At 34.5% G+C, this 25,534-nt stretch overlaps 1 protein-coding gene across 2 annotated transcripts in view; it reads left to right on the top strand.

Annotated features, from left to right (window-relative positions):
* Nucleotides 1-1,623: 1,623 nt before the first annotated feature.
* The window catches only part of LOC128991934 (tuberin), a 43,641-nt gene continuing 19,730 nt past the window's right edge, over nt 1,624-25,534 (top strand). Inside the window, exons 1-7 of one of the 2 annotated variants that reach the window (XM_054415222.1) lie at nt 1,624-1,963; nt 3,807-3,943; nt 6,157-6,347; nt 22,869-23,066; nt 23,810-23,984; nt 24,329-24,529; nt 25,348-25,489. In XM_054415222.1, coding sequence (XP_054271197.1) covers nt 1,885-1,963; nt 3,807-3,943; nt 6,157-6,347; nt 22,869-23,066; nt 23,810-23,984; nt 24,329-24,529; nt 25,348-25,489 — 1,123 coding nt within the window. In that variant the 5' untranslated portion in view covers nt 1,624-1,884. The remainder of the gene's footprint in view (nt 1,964-3,806; nt 3,944-6,156; nt 6,348-22,868; nt 23,067-23,809; nt 23,985-24,328; nt 24,530-25,347; nt 25,490-25,534) is intronic. The other variant, XM_054415223.1, reaches the window with a different exon arrangement.

Here is a 25,534-nt window from a genome sequence, read left to right on the forward strand (position 1 = left end):
TTTCAAAATAGGACAATTTTAAAGGAACCTGTATGTTCACCGAAATTATTGAGTGAGTAAGTAAGTAATTTAAATGGCTTCTAGAAGTAACTGTTGTACTTTCCTTCCACCATGAACTGTTCCTTTTGCAATACTGGACTAGAACGGGAACGGGTTGTAACGTCATTTTGACGTGCGAATGCGAATAGTCACTTCGTAATTGGTTTGTTTACTGATGATCAATCAGCTGTTCCATCCGCGATTGCGTCATTCCCGCGCTTTATAAGCTATGCCACGTTTTGGAAATTATAAGGTATAGAATAAACGTGATTTTATAAGCTACAGCAAATTTGAGCTATACAATTATAAGGTATGCCACATTTGAAGAAAACCATTATAAGCTATGCCACATTTCTACGATTTTAAGTTATGGAACAAATTCGCAATTATAAGCTATGCCATTATAAGGTATGACATATAGCCGATAAGTTAGCCAAGCTTGCAAGAAAGATATTTCTTTAGTGATCAAATTGAATTTTGCTTCTGAAACCAAAGGCGGATGTGTAGCTATTTTAAATAACAGACTTAATCAGACTGTGTCACGTACATGAACTAGACACGAAAAACGAGCTTCAAAATTTACAATGGGATGAGAAGTCTACTTGTGTTGGTTAGTCTATGCTTTTACTTACCCTTTTACCATAGACTAACCAACACAAGTAGACTTCTCACCCCATTGTAAATTTTGAAGCACGTTTTTCGTGTCTAGTTCATGTACGTGACACAAAAGCGCTAGTGTCGACGAAACTTTGTTTCTATTATTTTAGGGTTAATTTCTTGATTTGTGCTTTACTGTTTGGTTATATAACTAGGGGACAAGTTATTGTTTATGATTAGATTGTATTATTTGGTTAAACGAGGTTTTAAATGGCTGTAATAACGGGAAACAAATTTTAAACAAAACACGACCTCTACATAAACCGTATAGAACCACTGAGCTATATAGCTCAGTGTATAGAACTAACAATAAAATTGTCTTCTTATCTATGCTTTTACCATAGACAACCAAAACACACTTAGTTCTGGTCACTGAGCTATAATTCTAACTGGAGGTAGCACTGAATGTCAAAGATGCGTGTCGCCAGCCGCCATGTTTGCGTGAGTCTGGTGTCATAAGAAGCCATATTATTGCTATAACTATTATTATACTTGGCTTAAAATACCTACTTTGTATGGTCGCCATTTCAAAGAAAATTATTAAAGTATTAAAAGTATTCAAGTATGACAAAAATACTCACTGCTATACCAACCTAGTTATAAGAAGCCATGTTATTGCTATGGTAAGAAAACTTACTGCTATACCAACCTAACAAAATCAGCGACTCGCTTTTGACAGACTTCTGCCATGGCAGTGCTACCTCCAGTTATAATTTTAGCTCAGTGGTTCTGGTTCTGCTGCCTGAGCCTGCCTCTGTCCTGTCGTCCTGTCCGGACCTGTCCTAGTGGCCTGTCTGTTTCTGTTTAGTGTTTGTTTAGGGTTTGCAGCTGCAAGCTGCACTCCACTGCTGCAGTGCAGTGAGTGCAGTGTTGTGTTGTGTTGTCTGTGTTGTGTTGCGTTTCAGTTATTTCATGATCGAAATGGAAATGTCAATTTTTTCAACTTGTTTATGAAGACGGATATTATTATTTTGTTTTGAACTTAAACAAACAGAATTGTGACGTTGGGCCCTGCAGTTCGTCATAATAAATAAGTGAAGATGAATAGTTAATCAAGAAAAATCTATTTTTACCATAACCTTATTTGTGGATCTTATAGGGGACAGTTTTGTGTCCTAACCTCACAATTAAACCTACCTGTTCTTTGCAGCGGCATAGAAAATCAATAGTGAAATATAACGACTGACAATGTCTAAAGCAAACATAAAAGACACAAAAACACTCGATAAGCTTAAGCAGTTCTTCCGATCCAATAAAAGTGGTGGAGGTAAATGCTATAGGCTAGGCTTAGGCCTACTTATATTATTCCCTAGTTTAGCCTATCAGTTAGTAGTTAACATGTTGTAACAAGGATAGGCCTATTTGGATGAAATACAAATAATTTATAAGAGTGTTTGGTATTTTTTTTAACAGTAACTTTTAGGCACTAAGCTAGGACTAAAACTTAGGGCCTAGGCTGAAATAATATCACTTAGGCCTATTTATAATTATTATTTGTACCTTTGACTATTCCAGATTTTTAAACTAAAGTCATTGTAGTTGATATGAACCACTGCTAGATTGGGCAGATATAAATTACTAAATTCTGATGAATACACAAAATCTTTTGGGTACACTTCCATGTATCTGTTAACACAAACAACCGAATGAGTAATATTGATTATTCGATTGTTTAATTCGATGATGGTTTGGTTAGTTGGGTTAGGTTAACCTTATTTACCTAACTGACCAAACAATTTATTGAATAATCAATATTTTCATTCGGTTGTTTGTGCCAACAGATATGGAAGTGTACCCAATTTTACAAAGTAACTTAAAACTAAATTTAATGGTAACTTATGGTGATCTATAGCAACTGTTATGACCCATCTACACGACCAGCAACAAATATAAAATATAATTTTATACTCTAGCACAAAGCTAGCACATTCTATGACTGGCTCACATTCTGATATGTCCGCACAGTAGTTCGCTGTTTATAAAATCTATATTCAATATTTGGAATGCCAAACTAGCCTATATTCATTCAGACAGTAGGGACGAATCTTTTCTTTCAAAAGAACTCAGGGACTACCTTTTTGAAAGAGCCACTTAGTCTAACAACTCCATATAACTTAATCCAGCAGGAAATGGCCAAGTTGAAAAGTTCAATGGAAAATTGTGGAAAGCAATCTTGATAGCTAGCTCTGAAGTCCAGGTCATAAAAGTTAGAACAATAGGAAGTTGTACTCAATGATGCATTGTACTCCATAAGATCTCTTTTGTGCACTTTGACTAACAATACCGGTACGCCACATGAAAGGTTTTTCCATCCTCGATGATCCCCCAATGGCACCTCACAGCCAGCTTGGCTCATGAAACCAGGACTGATATTCTTAAAAAGAAATGTTCGGCCATCAAAATTTGATCCTTTAGTCAAGGAACTAGAGCTGATGGATGCTAAACCTCATTATGTCTTGGTTAAATACAATGATGGAAGCAAAGTGGTTTGTCCAGCAAATTCAAAACTCCTGTAAGATACTGTAATGTTAGCCTAGCCTGGTCAACCCTTTTCAGATTATCAATGATAACGTAGGTAACGTGTTTTAAAGCATTGTAAACCTTTAACTTATAATGATATTTGTAGTTAGGGGCTAAGTTATTGATCGGTTTCACTAAATCTCGAACACATAGGCTTAACTTAATATCATTGATATAGCCTACATCAACATTAGTATAGTAAGAAGGTTCTTACTATACTAATGTTGATGTAGGCTATATCAATGATATTAAGTTAAGCCTATGTGTTCGAGATTTAGTGAAACCGATCAATAACTTAGCCCCTAACTACAAATATCATTATAAGTTAAAGGTTTACAATGCTTTAAAACACGTTACCTTGGTTCCTTGATAATTGTATGCAAAATTGTTGGTTGAGTGTGAGTTATTATAACCAACTTAAAAATAGCACTGGTTTACAAACAATTTGTACAAACAAAAAACTTGGTTTACAAGTAGGCCTAGTTTAAAGTAATTTTGTACAAGACTAGGACTCTTATTCACAAGGTGTCAACCTGAGGCCAATATTTTGATGACCTGTAGGCCTATTTTAAATTTGATGTTTGTTTTAGCTGGATTTAAGCTTCCAGAAGATTACAGTCTGACTAATGATCTGGAGAAAGAGCTAAGTCCTGAAACCTCTGTTGGTCATAGAGTCAAAGCCATCAGAGAGTTGAGCGATATTGTTTTAAATCATCGTCTTGAAGAAGTAAGTTAAGTGTGATAGGTTAATTAGGTTAACCAAACTGTATGTTGGGAGTCAGTAGATTTCTTACTACGGTAGGCTACAGGTAATGATATTAAAATGCATCGATCACTAACTTAAGGATTGCTAAAATTTTGATTTGCTTTAAATAGTGATACATTTGCAATCTTAGTTTGACTCACTGCAGTTTCTTGATATTCAACCTACAAGATTTCTGTAAATAGAAAGAATGTGTGCATGTTTTACAGTGCCTTATGTAAACCTCTGCGTAGGGAATTATGATTACCAAAGTATCTTGGAATGGTATGAAATAGGCCAACAAGGCCTGTACATGTGGCCTACAACAGGTCATCTCTCGTTTAATCTTTAGAAAATGGCCATCCTTAATATACATTAGACCATGGTATCCCTTAGTCTACAGTAGTAAAACTGGAAAATCACCTAAGTTCTGTACACCTACCTCATAACCAGTGTGTAGTGGGGCGGGAACACGTGGGAACGGTGTCTCCATTCTGCTTTTACCAAAGAACCTATATATCATGGTAAGCGACCAGCGACTATGTTTCATTATGACAAACAGGGCGTGTTCCCGCACTGGAAAATTTAAGACTACCGGTACAATTCAATTCAATTTAACTTATTCATCACAGAACAACACAATGCAGTTTGTCAGGGTTTCATTCAAAGGACTTAATTGTATAGCCTAGCTGAGGTTCAGCAATAGATTAGTTTAAATGTAACATGTCAATACAAATCATCCATTATATATAAATTATCATTACGGTATCACATAGAATGAATAGATACAAGAATAATCAAGATGTTAGTTGAGAATATAAAATTATATTTTCATACCATAAGGACAAAGCTTGATCAATTTTTCTGTGAGTTTCTTTTTTGAATTGCCTGCACTTAAAGACTCTTATGTGAAATAAAGATGTACCGTTATTCGTTGTTAACCTGAATGCATAAGTACAGTATGAGTTTTTTTTACAGTTTACAAATAATCAAATGTTGTTTTTGATAAAAAAAGTGTAAAATATTAAGAGCAGGGAGCTTCAAAAGTTTGAATTTTAATAACTGGATCTACAAGATTATCTTGAGCAATAACTCTAATGGCCTTTTTTTGCTTTTTAATGATATATATATATATATATATATATATATATATATACATATATATATATATATATATATATACATATATATATATATATATATGGTCACAGTGGTCATTCCATTCAAAATTATCTTGAATTGTAGGTCCCAGAAAATCTACTGATTTACAGGGAAGACTGAAGTATTACATTTTCTGGGAAGTTTCAATTTCTTTGACTACCGGTACCCTATTGTTTATGACAACAGTAAAAGGTTAACTATAACAGATGCACCATCTTTAATTACAGTCGAGCTGGTATTTCATCCCAACCTGCAGAATAGTTACTGTTAAGAGAATTAATGGCTTCTAGGACATATTTTTCATTTAGGCCTACTACCTAATTTAAATTTGGTTAAAAATCAGGAGTTATGCATTTATCTAAATTGATGGCTTCAGTGGCGGGAGATAGTGTAATATTATCACCAATTCTAAAAAAATATCATTGAAGCGCTCAGCGATTGCACAAAGAGTTTTTACTATCGAAGATTTAATCACCAGCTCATATAATCCTGTAATCCAGCTACTAGGAGTTCACAAATTGTGGATATTTATAGGCATGCACTGTGGATGATGCTCCCTGGTGTTAATTAACGTCCGTACTAGTGAGTACTACGACTATCCGCAGTACTATCCTCATAATTAGTCCAATTCATGCAACGCAAAAAGGCAAAAATATGGTTCGGATTCCACTTAACTGTAGGTCCCTTAGTTGCCATTACCTGTATGGGCTATTAATTAATAGCTATGTCTAAGGAATATGTCGGCCTTAGTCACTAACAAGACGACAAGATCGCGCCACTCATCCTACATTCATCTTCATTCATATTTGGCTTAAAATACCTTCTTTGTATGGTCTCCATTTCATTGAAAAATACTGTATTTCTTTTTTTCTTGGCCCAATTATTTTTTCACTACATTCCAATAATCTTTGGCACACCAACCACTGGTCATAACCAAAAACATCATGAATACCTCGCACAATGTTAAAAAATCTGTTTAAAATGAGTGGGTCCGTCTCAAAACATTTATGACATGTTGCCAATGCTTGGTATTTCAGGAGGCAGTCAAGAAGCTGTGGCACTGTGTGAAGGACCTGCTTAATGACCCGGTGGCCAGAGAACATCGTCACTTGGCGTTCCACTTCCTACGATGTTTGGTGCAGGGACAGGCAGAGAGGCTCGGTATACAGAGAGTCCACTACTTCAAACTGGTCAAAACACACTCCAACCCCGAGGATGTAGGACAGAGGTATTCACAGACATCTGTGTCAATGTTAGGCCTACCTCTTGAAATATAGAGATTAGAACTACCTTTATCCTTAAACAATAACACTTTTCTTTACTGTTTCTTTTTAACTCTAGTTGCAAATAATGAACTAACCGTCAGCTGCAGCGGTTAAGTACGGTAAATTTAAAATTTATTGGAATGGAAGTACTCTGTCCAGAGTCCTACTAATCAGAATTAGGCCTAGTTGGTACTGGACTAATTAAGGTTAAATAGATTTAAATGAACCCCGTGAATGGCCATAGGCTGATCTGAAATTATTTAAAATTTCCAGGTTCTAAAATTCACACTTTTTTACTTTTTCCCGCTCTTAAAAATTAATGTATAGTACCCAGTTCCCCTTTTTACTGAAAACCCTAGTTAATAGGCTACTTAAAAACACAAGTAGTTATTAAAAAAGAGGATTTTATTAATAACTAGCTGGCCCGACAGACGTCGTCCTGTCCTATTGTGGTTTTATGTCACATGCTCGTTCATTTTCAAGATGAGCTCGTTCGCATGGCTCAATCACGTCCTGGTTAAAGTTCGTTCGCTACGCTCACTCACCTTTAGGTTGGAGCTCGTTCGCTGCGCTCACTTGCCTTCAGGTTAGCTCGTTCGCTACGCTAACTCGCCTCCAGGTTGAAGTTCGTTCGCTACGCTCACTCACCTTTTGGTTGCAAATTAGCTGTTCTCATAAATTAAAAAAAAAAACATAGTGCTGCACCCTGTTGGTAAACCCATTAACTTTTTAATGCTATTGAACATCACAGAATCAAATTGTTTAGCTGCACCAGCTGTTAAGATTCTTTAATTCCATTTAAATATGAGTACTCATAAGGTTCACATGGGAAACTCAGAGCCACTGGGGCGGAGCCCTATTGACGGATCTGCACCAAACTTCACACAAACCATCTTGAATAATGCTTAATAATGCCTAAAAGTTTCATTACAATCTGTCTAGCGGTTTTGGAGTCCATAAAGGACAAACATACAAATATACAAATATACAAACATACATTGGATTTTATATATATAGATTGAAATGAAAATGAAAATTTTCGTATACGTGTGAGTGAAGTTGTATTTGATGATGGTTTCTTGCACTGGGCCCTTTTATTAGCGAATTTCCCATATAGGGAATAAGCTATTACCGTAGTACTCATGGTAAGACCTGGACGCGGGACCGATTTTTTTTTTTCATTTTGAGGTCCCTAGAGGCCAAAAACACCATCCGTTCAAATTCATATATATATATATATATTTATATATTTATATATTTATATATATATATATATATATATATATATATATATATATATATATATATACAGGGTGTCCCGTAACTCTCTGGACACTTGTATATAGCGTTATTCCTTAGGTCAAGACAAACACATTTCACCATAGGAACATGGGTCTGTGGTGTCTAGTTTACCGACTGTCGGTATTTATGTGTTTTTTACAAAAAAACTAATAACTCCTAAACGGTTTGAGATACAGCTTTGATATTTTGCAAAAATGTTAATCTTATTAAGACCTATTATCGTTAGAAATTATACTAAAAAATCATTAACCGTTTCAAAATGGCGGCCATTTAAAATATTTGATGCCAAATTTCACGAAAACCGTTAACTTTACAAAAAGATTGCAAGAGACAAAAAACATTGTAAATTGTATGTAGTTTTCAATGATACCGGATTTATTAAGATTGGATAAATAATAACAGAGAAACGTGTTGTTTTCTAAATGTATGACCACTTTTCTCCATTTAAACAATGCTAATACTCCTTTTACGTTGTTTAGCATTGTTTAAATTAAGAAAAGTGGTCATGCGTTTAGAAAAGAAGACATTTCTCTGTTATTATTTATTTAATCTTAACAAATCAGGTATCATTGAAAACTACATAAAATTTACAAACTTTTTTGTCTCTTGCAATTTTTTTGTAAAGTTAACGGTTTTCGTGAAATTTGGCATCAAATATTTTAAATGGCCGCCATTTTGAAACGGTTAATGATTTTTTAGTATAATTTCTATCGATAATAGGTCTTAATAAGATTAACATTTTTGCAAAATATCAAAGCTGTATCTCAAACCGTTTAGGAGTTATTAGTTTTTTTTTAAAAAACACATAAATACCGACAGTTGGTAAACTAGACACCACAGACCCATGTTCCTATGGTGAAATGTGTTTGTCTTGACCTAAGGAATAACGCTATATACAAGTGTCCAGAGAGTTACGGGACACCCTGTATATATATGTGTCCGTTAGCACGATAACTCGAGCAAAAATGATCCGATTTTGATGAAATTTGGTACAAACGTGTAAACCTATGTTTATTCGAACGAGTTCGCGAACCAGCATGATCGGACTATGGGAACAGGGGTTTACGGGGGGTTTTATGGGGTAAAAATAGGGTTTTCCCATTTTTGACCCAAAAGACATAAAATTTAGCAATTTATTTCCAAACCATTTTGTAGAGCTTAAAAAAACAAATAATTTAGTATATTGAAGCGTTATTATGCGCCCAATGGTTACGGAGAAAATTCCAAAAAATTGTAAATTTAAAATTCCCATGTTATTCTTATGGAGAATAAGTAAATTGTTGTAGTTTGCTTGTTTATGAACATATTTTGATCAAATTTGGAAAATGTTTTTATTTCTTACTAACTATTAACGTTTTACAAAAAAAAAAAACAGTTTTACCCTCCCTGATGCAGCAAACCTAAGTACTAGTTAAACTAATTCTATTTAAATAGAGAATAAATGTTATATTTTTAAGTAGACATTTCAGTGTAAATCCAATCAGTCAAATGGAAATTCGCTTAGTCTGCAGGTTTGCTGCGGCGGGGGTATTTTTCATTAATATTATATAATTATTTTAATTTAGAATTAACCTGTCTATGAACGTTGGTTGTTCTATTAAATAGGATACATGAGTTTCTTAGGGTTTTTGTGGAGGAAGTATTTGTATAGATTTTCAGTTACCTTTTCTATTGATTTTCCATAGATTAAGTTTGATTGTAGTTTAAAGAAATTTGAGAGGGTTTTGTCGTGTGAGTAGTTTGTTCGTAATTGGGTGTTTATGTCTTTGTAGTAGGGTTTTAACCAACATGATTCGTTAAATGAAATGACTCTATGGACTTTCTCTTGGTGGTGGTGTTGTCTATGTCAAATGTTGATGGTGAAATCCATTTGAAATTGTCAAGTTGAAGTGGTTCTGTTGACATTATAGTGGTGTATAGACCAATTATATCGTAAAAGTATATAAATTAATCTGGTTCTGAGGTATTATAGTTTGGTAGAGAGTGGCGGTTTGATTTTGCATACCTTTTTATTGCAGCTATGTAAAACCACCTCTTATTTCTTTCATTATCATGTTGTACATCTCTATGTCATTTAAAAGTTCTAGAAACAAGGTAAATTCCCTCAGCACTCTGCCCCAGTGGCATTTTAAGTTCTCTTCCTTTGGTATTTTTTTACTGATTAAATTAAGTTAAATATTCAAGATTTTAATAACTTCACCCTGTCTACTGTATTAGCTGCATACCTGCACTTGCGTGGAACCTTAAGAATAACCATTGATTTTGGTGGGTTTTACATAGTTAATAGCCTACAATAAAAAAAAAATATTGACCTTTTGCAGGTCAATCTTTGTCTTGTTGTTTGTTTGAACAAATTAAATATTCTAATATTATGTATAGCCATGTGGTAGGTTTATTTACAAGCTATATTATTGATTTAGGGGGTATTTTTTATTTTGTGTCTGCTTGTTAAACAATATGAATACAGTAGATATATTTTTATATATTAGTTTAATTTTAAAAGACCCATCCATTCAAATTCAAACGAACATTTTCACCAGTAGGATAACATGGGAACTTTAAAGACCACTAAGGCAAAGCCCAAATGGAATTTCAAACATTTTTGATTTGATAACAAATTTACATGCCACAATCTGTCTATTTGAAACCCAAACAATAAATGTACCAAATTTACAAGTTTAGCTAGACTGGGAATTTATAGTTAAATGAGAAGTAATTAGTTACACCAACAGAAATTATTCAACCAGTAAAATAAAGTAAATTATTAATATCTTATATTTTACAAATTTATAGAGGTTTTATTTTGTTTTAGGTTAATAACAACTATAATGGATGAAAACATTATAGATTTAATGAACATGACACACAATAACCGAAAAAAAGGAAGAAAACGTTTAAAAGGAGATCTATGAAGGTTTTTATTCTCAAAGAATTTATTGAGACAGATAAGAACAATATATTGAAAGAGTTTAAGAAAACATCAATCCTTTCCTTTAAAATCAATTCTTCACCTTTTAAGAAATTTAAATATTAAAATAGGAGATATCAGGAAGTTGAAATTTAAACTTTTACTTGTATACATAAAGAAATTGCACAATGGATAGCTCTTTATTTATGAAATTACAGTACCAAGTGAGCTTTTGTATTTAATATTTCAAATGCTTCCATGTAGAAAAGTGGAATTGATTAAAGATTCATATTTTTGGTTGAGATATTTAAAATATAACAACATTATTCCCATGCAAAATTTGGACAATTTTGCTGCTGCATATTTGAAGTCTGAATTAATTGATTCTCCTGAGTATTTAGTTTCATTTACAGGGAAGCAGCTTTTTTAAGATAATTTTTTTCAGTTCCACATTTTAAAAGCCAATACTGCTACTCGTAGATTGAGTAGGAGATAGTTTTCAAACTCTTATCAGGTCAATTCTGGTTGTTTGGTAGGGTATATAATTTTAGTTGAAAGATAGAAACATTGTTACATATTCTAAAAAAGATGATTGTTTTTTCATAGTTCATGTATATATTTTGTAATATTTATGAATATATTGTATTTTATGCTATATAATTGTTTTTTATCTATTAATCACCTTTTCTAAAATAGCCTGAGACATTGTCATTTATAGCAGCATGTATTATAGAGCAAAAAACAAACACAAAATTTTAAAACTCAAAACCTTACAATGTTGTTGATTTAAATCAACAATATACAAGTAATATAGATAAGTTATTACTTGAAAAATCAAATTTAGAAATACGTGGATCAGGTTGGGCCATTTATACAATAGGTTGTCAAAACTTAAACTTTGCATAAACAGATACGAACCAGTTTGGGGATCACACTGTTACAATAGAATAAAACTACACTCATCATAAGTGGTAAGAAATCTCTTGTAAATCCTTTTCAATTTCGTACAAGTAGTATGAAAACCAAATGTTGTAGTAAGGACATGGGTAAACTATTAGAATATTCTGAAAAAGATAACCACAACAATTTAAATTACTTCAAATAGGCTATGTATCCATAAATAAATAATCGTTATAAATGGTGCATTTCCTTTCCTGTCATACTTGACGAGATACAAGTATTTGAAACCACAAACAATATTTCAATTAACGTTTACACAGTGAGAATAAAAAAATAATTCCCCTAAAAGTAACACCACAAAGAAACCCTGATCATCGAGATATACTATTGTATGGAAACCATTACATGTGGATAAGAAATTTTGAAGCATTCATAGGTAAACAATTAGTGAAAACATCATCTAGACTGTACATTTTTAGACAGTGTTTCAAACATTTCTATAGGAAACTCCATCTTCTAAATCACTCTTTAAAAATTACCACAAACAATTGAAAATACCTTTTGTAATTTACTGTGACATAAAAAGTAAGTTAGTCAAAGAGGATACTTGGGATCCTAATCCAAATACATCATTCACTCATTGTATAGGGACATACATCAATAGAAAGTCTCACATACAATAACATCAAGTAAAATAATACGTTCACTTACCTTTCCAGACATATCGTCATTCATGATTTCATTAGAAAGTGAATGTGAATCAATAGGGAGAATATATAAAAGAAATACCCCTCCCAATTGGTATCCACCCAAACCACAAATCAATGACACCTGTCACATCTGTGGTCACATTCTTGACAATGACTACGTCCTTGACCACAATCACATAAATGGAAATGTAAGAGGTTATGCCCGTTCAACATGTAACTTTAACTAACGACTACCACACTTTGTTCCTATAATAATTAAAGATTTTGGAATAGAACTATTAAACTACTTAACTAGTGTCAATGCAAACATAAAATTCATCCCATTCAAGGGACAGGTAAAGAAGTTCTTATGCATATCAAAAAGAATCAAGAACACGACAATGAAGTCTTTAGATTTCTTCCAATTCATCCCCGATGATATACCATTTCAGAAACTAGAAACTATTTGATCAATCTTTATAGAAAACTTTAATCTCGACATTTTCTACTACCTGGCAATAGGTTCGACGTCATGCTTAAAGTCATTAAAGTTCAAATAGAACTTTTAAATGACAGAGATGTACAACATGATGATGAAAGGGATAAGAGGTGGTTTAACATCTGCAATAAAAAATCAAACCATCACTCTCTTCTAAACTATAATACCTCAGAACCAGATTCATTTATATAATTTTACGATATAATTGGTCTATACACCACTGTAATGTCAACAGAACCTCTTCCACTTGACAATTTCAAATGGATTTCACCATCAACATTTTGACATGAATAACACCACCACCAATAACAATGGTATAGGTTTCATTTTAGAAGCAGATTAAAAATATCCGTACAATACCAATCACATAGACTATCCACGATGCCCTTATCACGAAGAAGGCTCCTTAATATTTTCTTTCAAAGATAGAACATTACGTCATACATTACAAGACCTTAGAACAAGCTCTGTCAATGGGCATGATATGAGAGAAAGTCCATAGAGTCATTTCATTTAACCAATCATGTTGGTTAAAACCCTATATAGATATACCCAATTACAAACTAACTACTCACAAGACAAAATCCTCTCAAATTTCTTTAAACTACAATCAAACTTAATCTATGGAAAATCAATAGAAAAGGTAACTGAAAACCCAAACAAATACTTCCTCCACACCAACACTATAAGAAACTCATGTATTTAATAAAACAACCGACGTTCATAGACAGGTTAATTCTAAATGAAAATAATTATATAACATTCATGGAAAAGAAAAGGCTCCATTTCCATTGCGAGAAACCAATACCTGTAGGATTTTCAATGCTAGATCTTAGTAATAATCTTAGTAATACATGTACCACATGTATTACAATAACTTTAAAAAGTACTTCCCAACGTTCAATTTATTATACACAGTCAACGATTAATTTGCAATACAAGTATTAAGTGGTTCTACTTCATTTACAAAAGATCAACATTTCATTTCTAATAGTCTCAGGACAATTCAAAGATACATCTCCTAATAATCCCATTCTAGAATTTGTTACAGTAAGAAGTAAAACATACGAGTACAGGACATCATACCATACTATATCATACCATACAACTGAAGAATTTACTTACACAAAAAACTTTATTTGCTTTGTTTATGTATAAAATGCTTCATTTTATAACTGTTTTGTCAAACTCTGCAAAACGACAAAATATGCCTAGGTAGACCTAAAATGGCCTAATACAATTTTTGAACCGACTTTTCATGTGTACTAGGTTATGGTGTTGTGAGTATTTAAATAAATGGGAAATAATATTCTAAGCATGAAAAACTCCAAGAACTAGGTTTTGGTTTTATTTTTAAATTGATGACATAAAACAATTTTAAGAATAGGCCTTTAAATTTTATTGCGGCTATAGAGGTGAATAGAAATGCAAGCAAATTGTAAATCAAATTTAAATTATTTCATTTTCATTTATTTCCAAAAAATACAAATTTACAACAAACATACAATTTCAAGCCACAAAAGCCAATATGGCTTGTCTGCAGCAATTATTCTAATTTTAGCGAATTTCCCTATAGGGAAGTAGCTATTACCGTAGGTCTCATGGTAAGACCTAAGCCCGGGACCGATTTACTTTTTCATTTTGATGTCCCCAGAGGCCAAAAACACCATTCGTTCAAATTTTTATATATCTATATATAGAGATATATATATATATATATATATATATATATATATGTGTCCATCCGCACGATAACTTGAGTAGTTTTTGTCCGATTTTGATAAAAATGTTTTTGAAGGTGTAAGGCGGGATAAACTTGAATGAGTTCGCGAACCAGCAAAATCGGACTATGGGAACGGGGGTTTATGGGGGGTTTTATGGGGTAAAAATAGGTTTTTCCCATTTTTGACCCTAAAAACACGAAATTTCACAATTTCTTTTTAAACCATTTTGTAGAGCTTAAAAAAACAAATAATTTAGTATATTGAAGCGTTATTATGCGCCTAATTACTACGGAGAAAATTCAAAAAAATTGTAATTTTAAAATTCCCATGTTATTCTTATGGAGAATAAGTAACTGTTGTAGTTTTCTTGTTTATGAACATATTTTGATCGATTTTGGAAAATACTTTTATTTCTTACTAAACTATTATCATTTTATAAAAAAAATCTTTTTTACCCTCCCTGTTGCAGCAAACCTAAGTACTCGTTAAACCAATTCTATTTAAATAGGAAATAAATGTGCTATTTTTATGGAGGCATTTTAGTGTAAATTCAATCAGGATAATGGAAATTCGCTCAGTCTGCAGGTTTGCTGCGGCGGGGGTATTGTTATTTCACAATGCTTTTTTATTCAATCAGTCTTTGTTATTCAATCAGTCTTTTGTTTCCCTTGTTTTTCTGTAAGAATTCAATAATATACCAAACTAATCATAGAATTTAAAGTAGTCAGATTTTAACAATTATTAATGAACAATGAAAAAAGTAACAGTAATAAACGGATTTAAAACTATTGAATGATGGATACCTTGGAGATTTATAAATACAATTTTTAATTTTTGGAAATTTAGCAATTATTAATTTCATCCAAATTATTAAAAAATTTCAAACATTTAAAACCACCTTAGGCCCCTTTTATGCACCTACGGCATGCAGCAAACATATGCTAACTATTGTCGCCGTGAGAGGACCCCACGGTCCTTGTTTTATTTCCGGCGGAGGGGGCCTCAAGTCACCATCTATTCGAGGGCCTCCAAAGGAGCCAGACCGGGCCTGACCAGAGTTCTGAGTTAGGCAATTATAATACCCCCGCCGCAGCAAACCTGCCGACTAAGTGAATTTCCATTTATCTGAATTGATTTTCAATTTCAATTAAAACTAACTACCTCTTTAAATAACATTAGGTTTGACAAGTACCTAGGTTTGCTGCTACAAGGTAACTGAAACTAATAGTGTGTTTTAGTAAAATTTTAATAGCTTAGTATAAAATAAATAAATTTCCCAAGTTTTATCAAAATATATCAATAAACAAGTAAACTACAACATTTTACAATATTCTCCATAAGAATAACATAGGAATTTTTAAAATTACATTTTTTTAAATTTTCTCAGTTACTAACAATTGTACAAAAATACAAATTATTTGTTTTTTTAAGGTCTTTGAAAAGGTCTAGAGAGTTTGAAAATTGAAAAATTTTGTGTTTTGAGGGTCAAAAATGAGAAAAACAAATTTGTACCCCATAAAACCCCTGTAAAACCCTGTTCCCATGGTCCATGCTGGTTCGCGAACTCATTCAACTTTATCCCGCCTTACACCTTTAAACCAAATTTCATCAAAATCAGATAAAAATTACTCAAGTTATCGTGTTCACGGACACAATACAGGGTGGCTGAAAAGTAACTTGCACCCCTTTTAACTTTTCAACCATTTGAGATATTTGAAATCGGTTTGCGGCAACCTTCTTAGATATTAGGGGCTACAATAATCGTGGTCAATTTTGAAAATTTTGCCCTTAGGGGTAGCGGGGGTAGGGGGTGTAGCTCAAAATTTTCAAATAGCAAGTATAGTCGAGTTTGGTATCATTTTACATAGAAATCGGACCATTAATATCAAAATGTCAGTTCAAAATTACTTTAAATAACCATTGTCTCAATCATTTTTAGCTGCCGTTTTGTTATTAATGTTTCGATTTCTATTTTCTTTATGTTATTTGTTATGTTTCGTCAAGACCTGTAAAATGATACCAAACTCGATACTATACTTGCTATTTGAACATTTTGAGCTACCCCCTACCCCTGCTACCTCTAAGGGCAAAATTGACCATAACTATTGTAGCCCCTAATATCTAAGAAGGTTGCAACAAACCGATTTCAAATATCCTAGGTCTTACCATGCCACCTACGGTAATAGCTACTTCCCTATAGGGAAATTCGCTAAAACGTATTAAAGCCTATATAAAATATAGCCTACATAAAAAAAACTTTACTACCCCCAGTTAATTGTGCTTATTCCATTGCAGGCATAAGGTATTTGTGTGGAATCATATGACAAGTTGTACCTTTGACTATGTTGTATGCTGTCAGATATTCCTAGCAGTCTGCTATTCCTAAGTTGGAGGGGGGGGGGTTCTTTATTCTTTATTATTAAAATAGTTATAATGTCCGTATATCGTTCACCTGATGGTTTTCTATCACAGTTCCTAGATAAACTTGAGGAATTGCTTCAAACCCTTCTTTCAACTAAGCCGCACTACAAGTATATCTTAGCAGGAGACCTAAATATTGATGTCGGTTCAAAAAAAGCAGACGACTGGGCTCTACAAAACACTCTGCGTTCTTTTAACTTATTCTGTTCCAACTTTGAGCCAACAAGGGGTGTGAGGTGCCTCGACAACATTGCAGTTAACTTTCAGAGGAGCGACTTCGCTGTCTGCGTTGGAAACTTTGCCTTGTCAGACCATTTAGCAGTTTGCCTTAAGGTGGAAATTCTACAACTTGTAAAACCTACAACGGAATACCAAGTAAAGAGGAATTATAGTCCTGTTAACCAAGCAAAATTTATCTCTACTGTCGGTAATATTGACTGGCCAGGTCTGGTATCAGATGGCAGGCATATCAGCAACAATCTTTTCACCATCCTGTTTGATCAGCTCCAATCAACTATCAATGATTGTTTCCCTCTCAAGAAAATCTTACCAAATTATCAGAGTAAAAAACCTAGACGAAAAAATCGTTGGTTTACAGCAGAGCTTCAAGTCCAGCGTGACTTAGTCCTAACAGCTTTTGATGCCTATAAAACATCTAACTCACAGATTGATAGGGAAACCTATGTGACCCTAAAAAGGACTTATAAAAAATCTCTTGCAACAGCCAAGCTCAACGCCAATGTAATAGAAATCGAATCTGCAACCAACAAATGCAAAGCTGCCTGGTCCATCATCCGTGGTAATATGGAGAAGCCAAACACCAACCCCCTACGATACATATCTCCACAAGACTTCAGTGATTTCTTCGCGTCATCTGTGGAGCAGACAGCGGCACTGGTGACACCTTCGATTGCTGCTTCCACTTCACTACTTGAGAATACACCAGCTTCTCCATCATCCTTCAAGTTCAGTGCTGTGTCTTGTGAGGAAGTATATAGTGTTGTGCATAATATGAAATCGTCTTTCAGCACAGATGCATATGGTATGTCCTCTAACCTTCTAAAGCTTATTATAGTGTATATCTTGTTGCCACTCACTGCAAGTATTAACTGCTGCTTGCTCTCTGGCTTTTTCCCCAAAAAACTGAAGTTTTCAAAAGTTGTTCCAATTTATAAAAAGGGTCCGAGGGAGAATCCTAGTAGTTACCGGCCCATTTCGTTAGTTCCTGTGATTGGCAAAGTGTTCAAAACCATAATAAAATCACAATTAATGAAATTTTTTGAATACCATGGCCTAATATCTGATTGGCAATTTGGGTTTCGAACGGGTAGATGTGCCACGGATGCGGTAAGGCGCTTGGTGCAGCATGTGCTAAATTCTTATGAAAACGCCTCTCTTACCCAGGCAACTCTAGTTGACCTGAGTAAAGCGTTTGATTGTGTTCCCCATGGTTTACTTTTGAATAAACTTGAGTACTACGGTATCCGTGGCACAGAACTCAATCTTTTTAAGTCTTACTTATCAGACCGCAGGCAGCAGGTTGATGTTGCAGGTATATTGTCAGATGAGAGTGAGGTTTTTTGCGGAGTGCCCCAGGGCTCGGTGTTAGGCCCTGTTCTTTTCCTTATAATGATTAATGATTTGGATAAATGTATGTCCTGTACTTCTGTGATTTATGCGGATGACTCCACTTTCTTAAATAGTCAAGGTACCTTTAGTGAACTCATGGTGCTGTCCAAACTTTCCCTCAATGAAGCTAGGAACTGGTTCAGTGTCAATGGGTTTTTTTATGAATCCTGAAAAGACTCAAACTATTGTTTTTAGGTTAGGTCGCACACCTGAGGAAGAAAAGAATTTTTCGTCAAGTGTAAATTTATTAGGCATAGATTTGGATAGTGATTTAAGCTGGTCAACCCATTTATATAACTTAAGTAAGAAATTGTCAAGAGTTTTATTTTTAACTAGCTGTGTGCCCGTTCTACGCACGGGGATCTTATAGTAGTCAGTTGAAACCTTCTTATATTAAGATTAAGAACAGCAATTAGTTTGCATATTTGCAGATATGCTGGCAAAACTATTATATATAAACCTTCGCAAATACAGTATCTGACAGTTCAAGCCAAAATAAATGCTTCGCAATTAAATGTCACCCGGATCGTGTTGGTCCATATGTCCAATGATTAAACTTAAAAATGTTTTATAGATCCATGAAGCGTAGCCCTAAAGTAGGCCTATAATTGAAAGTTACTTTCCACAATGGTCTGTTACTGTGGGGTAACTCCACCCACATTCTAATAATTTTAAAGCTTCAAAAAAAGGCTGTAAGACTGTTGACCAATTCAGGGTTGAGGGACCATTGTAAACCTCTTTTTAAAGCAACAGGTATCCTGACAACTGTAAATTTGTATACAGGGTGGTCGCGAATAAGCGTTAAACCTTTTATTGGGTATAAGAGGAGCATAAATGGAACTTGTAAACGTGGTTTAAAAAAATATATCTCATACACACCCCCAGAGATGACTTGTTTTAAGTTTTTTGAAAAAAATTGACATTAATGCAAAAATGTTGCATTTTCGGGTTATTTTAAAACTTTCATCAACATTTAACTGCACCTTCGCGTTCTCCACAAAATTTTGTATAAAAATACATGTATTTCAACTTGCTTTAATCTGCATAGCTACTTATTAAATTGAATAGAAATAAAAATTTGTGTTTTTCAAAATTTTTTTAAAAAATATGTAAACATAAAACTTTTTCCAAAAAAACTTTTAAAGAGCAGCAAATACTTTTAAAAACTGCTCCATGATCTAAGCTTTCAAACAATACCATAAAACGTAATGTTTGATCCCGATAAATGTCCGCTATTCAAGTTTGAATGGCGTAAAACACAGGTTTCCCAAAACATTTTCACTACTGTCGCGTCGTAATAATGTTTTTTAGATTAATTAAAATAGCACCATCTAAACGGATTTTGAAATAATTTTTTGACAATCTTTTTCAAACTGGATGAAGTAACTCAGCTGTAAGGCCAATCTTATACCAATTCAAGTAAGATATGTATGATATGAAATTAAAAATTAATAATAACTCATTACGTAGTAGAGAAATTAGTTTTATTATTTACAGTAGGCCTACAGCCATGATATGAAACGAAAAAGACTTAGTCGTTTTCTCTTATTTACACAACTGCATATTTCACTAAAACGACAAGGTTGTGTCCTATTAAACCTAAAAAAAAAAACACTATACAGATATTTGAAAAACTTCAACTTAATAAATAAAAGTAGCCTTAAAATATGTTAAAATGAAAATATTACAGTAGTTGGGGATTAAATTGAACCCATGAGACAAATAATTTAGTTTCAGGTGATAAAAATGTTCAACATTTTGCATAGATTGTACAGACATTTCATCAAATTTTAATAAAAAAACACAGTTAGCCCTAAAATATGGTAAAATTAAAAGATTAAATAATGGATTAAAATAAACAAAAAGCTATGAAAGACACAATCGATTTTGGGGAAAATATACATTTTCAAATCTCTCGGAGACGTGAAAAATTGTGTGGACACTTGAAACAAGAGAGGTCGACATTCACTTAAGAAGATTTTCGAAATGATGGCCATTCTGTCTAATACAGGCTCTGGCTCTCTTTCTCATAGATTGAACAGTTACGCTATGGCTCATCTTTCCCCTGACCACTTCTGCTGCTCCAATGATCCTGTTCAAAAGTTCTTCTTCAGTGTTTACAGGGGTTGCGTAGACAACTGATTTCATAAATCCCCAAACAAAAAAATCCATTGGGTTAAGATCCGGAGATCTGGCAGGCCAAGAAACAGTGCCTCCTCGTCCGATCCAAGTAGGGAAGTTGAGATGAAGCCATTCTCTCACTTGATTGGTGAAGTGAGGTGGAGCTCCGTCTTGTTGGAATATAATTTCGTCACGAAAGGCAGGGTCAATAGCATCCAGAATTTGAGGCAAATTATGCTGTAGGAAGTCGAGGTAGACATCTCCGTTCAGATTACCCTGAAAAATGTGAGGGCCTAATAATCTATCCCCTACCACTGCTGCCCATACGTTTATGCTAAATCTGTTTTGGAAGGACATCTCCCTTAGTGCGTTAGGGTTTTCTGTTTTCCACATATGCATGTTGTGGAAGTTAAACACGCCTTGTCTAGTGAACAGAGCTTCATCCGTCCACAAAATCTTCTTGAAAAAGTGATTTTGTTCGATATCACAGTTCAGGAGATATCGACAGAAGTCTACCCTAGGGACGTAATCGTTAGGCTCAAGGCCTTGAACCTTAGTGAAGTGATAGGGATGAAAGTTATTTTTCTGCAAAACTTTCACAGTTGTTTTACTTACACCAGTAGCCCTAGCAAGATTCCTACTGCTGATCTCCGGCTCTTCCTCCACGCGCTCCAGGATATCTTCCTCCACGTAGACTTCCATCCGTGCTCCGCCCACCTCAGGCTTCTCTCGATGCACAGTTCCCTGTTCTGATAGACGCTGGTGAAGTCTGGTGAATACTTGCGTACTCGGGACGCGCCGATCAGGATAGCGAAGTGAGTACTCTCGTTGAGACTCACTTGAGTTTCCGTTGCTGTAACCATACACGAAATGCATTTCTGCATATTCTTGATTGGAAAACATGTTGTGACCACTATTAAAAACCACTCAAAATTGTCTTTTGTTGATCAACGCGTGATTTATACACAACAGAAAACCTCAGATAATTGTTGGGGCCAACAGCTGTTCGTTATAATTTAATAGTTTATAATAATGAACAAGGCTGTAATATTATACATGAAACTGTTTTTAATAGTAAAATGTTTTGGGTAACCTGTGTTTTACGCCATTCAAACTTGAATTGCGGACATTTATCGGGATCAAACATTACGTTTTATGGTATTGTTTGAAAGCTTAGATCATGGAGCAGTTTTTAAAAGTATTTGCTGCTCTTTAAAAGTTTTTTTGGAAAAAGTTTTATGTTTACATATTTTTTTAAAAAATTTTGAAAAACACAAATTTTTATTTCTATTCAATTTAATAAGTAGCTATGCAGATTAAAGCAAGTTGAAATACGTGTATTTTTATACAAAATTTTGTGGAGAACGCGAAGGTGCAGTTAAATGTTGATGAAAGTTTTAAAATAACCCGAAAAATGCAACATTTTTGTATTAATGTCAATTTTTTTCAAAAAACTTAAAACAAGTCATCTCTGGGGGTGTGTATGAGATATATTTTTTTAAACCACGTTTACAAGTTCCATTTATGCTCCTCTTATACCCAATAAAAGGTTTAACGCTTATTCGCGACCACCCTGTATATTAGAGTGTGTTATTTTTGTAAAACAAAATTCACATTTCTTTAGCTCAAGAAATAATTTTCACTCATATTACACAAGGGGAAGATCTGCTTTGGATAGGCCATACACCAGACTAACAACAGTACAGCAAAGTTTTGCTAGTATATCAGTAAAAATAGTAAATTGTTTTGCAAGTGAAATACTTGACATTCCTTGTACTCGGCTAAAACAAAAGTTGATGGTTTGGCTTGCTGACCACCCTTTTTACAGTTTAGATGAATTTTTTGCAGAATACAATTGTAATGGTAAAATTGTTATCTAGTTCTTACTTAGTCCCTAGTCAACCTAGTCTTTCAAACACTTGTTTAAGTACCTCACTTTTGTTTCATATATATAGTTCTGTGTTTTTCAAATGATTTTAGCTTTTATTTTCTTGTTGTCTTTGTTATATTTAAGTTTAGTGAAGATTCCATGTTATAGACCATGTTATACTATCTAGAATCTATGGCCCTTTTTTTGTTAACGAGGTCTATTGTAACATATGTTATTTAATGACCATTAAAGATTTATGATTTATGATTCTATGTAACCTTGACCAACATAGGCTACACAAATAGGGGTGAATCTCTGTCCCAAATATTTGTTATCTTACACATGTATAAAAACCTTACTCACCTTGTAAGTGCAGTTTGTGATTCTCTTGTCCGCTGTTGTATGTGATGATCTATATCAGGTTGGATCTGCTGATGAGTCTGGTGGAGGGGGGTCGCAACATAGAGTACCTGGAAGAGGAGATTGGGCCGTTCCTGCTAGAGTGGTTCGGTCAAGTAGTAACGGCCGATCGTGAGGTGGACTTTCTACATATGCTGGTCAACCTGATCAAGTATAACGCTGCCTACATCGACGAAGATGTCCTGCATGGATTTGTACAGTGAGTAGTCACATCATGATATTAAAGTGAAAAAATAGTAATACTGTGTTGGGTAAAAATTTTAATTTCAATAAAAATTTAAAACCTTGTCAGAAGATTTCATTAGTTGTGAACGAAGAGTTTTGCTGAGGGTTTTGTGAGTTATTCATTCCACTTTTGCTACTAAACTTAGCCTACTGTTAGCAAAAAAATCTGCATTTGTTTTAAAATAACCTACAGCCTACGTGCTAATCCAGCACAAACGGGACTTTAGTAGGGTTGGACTATTGAAAATGCAGAATTACATGTCTTCTAAATACAGGCCTTATCGGGAGACTAGCCAGAATACTACTGAAATGCAATCGTTGGCTGGCGGACTGTTTCTTTGTGTTTAATTGTGCTTTCTTTTGTTTTAGTAGTGATATAACATGCTAAATAGTAAAAAAAAATTAAAATTAAATACCCCAAATTTCGTCAAGTGCAACTGACATCTGCCGTTTACTCTCTACATCTGACTCTACCGATCACTCTTACATATCGCTTCCAACCCTGTTGATTGCATCCAACTTCGCCGAACACTCTAATATGGCCTTTGGGCTGATACCAGGTTATTGAAAGTGCCGGACCATTGGTTTCCGTATTGGCTGACTTTTACTGTAACAGCAACAAATAAATATAAAAACAGTCAAATTGTATAAGTCTTTAGCTGAAAATTTAGTTTGACAGTGCTTTTCTGTGTCCCTACATATTTTGGCGTGTTCTAGTAACATCTGCATGCTGGCTATGAAGTGTGGAGACACACAGACAGTGCTAGGGTGTTTACAAGTACTAGACACTGTGGTGTGTTACTCAACGTTGCCTCGGCAGTCGCTTCCCATCTACATCAGCTGCCTGTGTCGCACAGTCAACACAGAGGCCCACTGCATGCAAAGTTGGAAGGTAAGTTGGTTGCATCTTTGTAAACACAATATTCCAAATTCTTTAAGACCCAAAAAAAGGTAGCAAAATGTGTGATTTTGGGGCATCAGAGCACAGTCAGCTTTCAATTAACCCAACTAGATGCTCTACTTACAATGCTCTCCACAGGGTGCGTTTTACAAACATTTTGGACTGGTTGTGTTAGATTGTGCCAAAACCAGTGATACTTCTACCTAACTTCATCACAACTTTTCCTAACTTCATTACACGTTTTCTACAATAATAGAAAACTAATTTAGTTCTTTCATTTTGTTAGCTCAATATTTTTTTGGAAGAAATATTTTAAATAAAATGTGGGTTGGCAGATAATGCGCAACTTGCTGGGCACACACATGGGCCACTCTGGTATCTACACCATGGTGAGACTACTACAAGCGACAGATCTGCAGTCAGACGCTCAGTTGCTCCGAGGAGCTGTGTTCCACATTACCATGGCGTTGTGGTCAGCCAAGCGAGTAGACAAGCTCAAGTGCACTCACACATCCATCTTGCCTTCCTTCCAGTTTGTGAGTACCAGAACTAGTGCTGCTATTTGATTTGACTGACAACCTCTTCAACATCAGGTACACTAGTGCGGTTATAGCACTGCTGAACAAGATAGCAATTTTAGAAATAATCTTTAATTCCTATGCAATATCCTATTAATCTTTGAATATTTTGACCTACTAGCTTTTTTACATAGCTTCGTGCTCTAAATAATACAGTTCTTTGTAAATTATGGCCTTCAAAGAGCTCCCGTTGCGGCCCTTGGAAGCTAGTTAAAATCTGACACCACTACTGATGCTTTACTTTGTCCACTACATTTCTTGTCAATTCCTGTCCCTATGCGATGATTAGTCTCGTCATATTAGTTGAAAACAGAAAATCGATGCTCCCAAAAAGTATGAATAACGTCTTTTCTTTAAGTTGTATGCAACTATTGAATTACATCGGCAAAGACAGACATGAAAGGACTAGAGTGTTTTTAGTCATGCAAAATGTGTATGTATTGGTAGCTATATGAGTTTGCAGAGGAGTATACATCGAGGAAGGTAGCAGGTGTTATCATTTTCCATCAAGGCAATGGTGATAAGTTGAGAAAATTCTGCTTGCTGATTGGTGATTTTTGATTGGTGATTGGTCACCTATCAGTTTCGAAAGTTATACCGCTATCTGCATGTGAAATCCCCCTATTTAGCCACTGCATCTATCCAGACATATCGACAACTACAGCTAGACTATACCATACAAAACACTGTTTAAGTTACATTGTGCAAATATGTATGAGCAACTACGAGCTTCCTCCACCTGTAGCCTTTAACTAACACACAGCCCTCATGTACAGGCAATACAGAGTGATCACCCTACTGTGGTGTATGAGGTGATGCAGACGGTACACAGACTGGTGACCAAGTACGGACTGCAACTGGCTGACCCCACATGGACCATCCTACTGGCTCTCATGGAGGCCATTATACAACATATTGGTATATACTTCCAGTCACAATTTTGTTGTCATAAGTTTCCTTTTG

The sequence above is a fragment of the Macrosteles quadrilineatus genome, unplaced genomic scaffold (genome assembly GCF_028750875.1).
Source record: "Macrosteles quadrilineatus isolate MER2022 unplaced genomic scaffold, UCM_ALF_1.0 Scaffold_4__1_contigs__length_99947679, whole genome shotgun sequence".
NCBI classification, from domain to species: Eukaryota; Metazoa; Arthropoda; class Insecta; order Hemiptera; family Cicadellidae; genus Macrosteles; species Macrosteles quadrilineatus.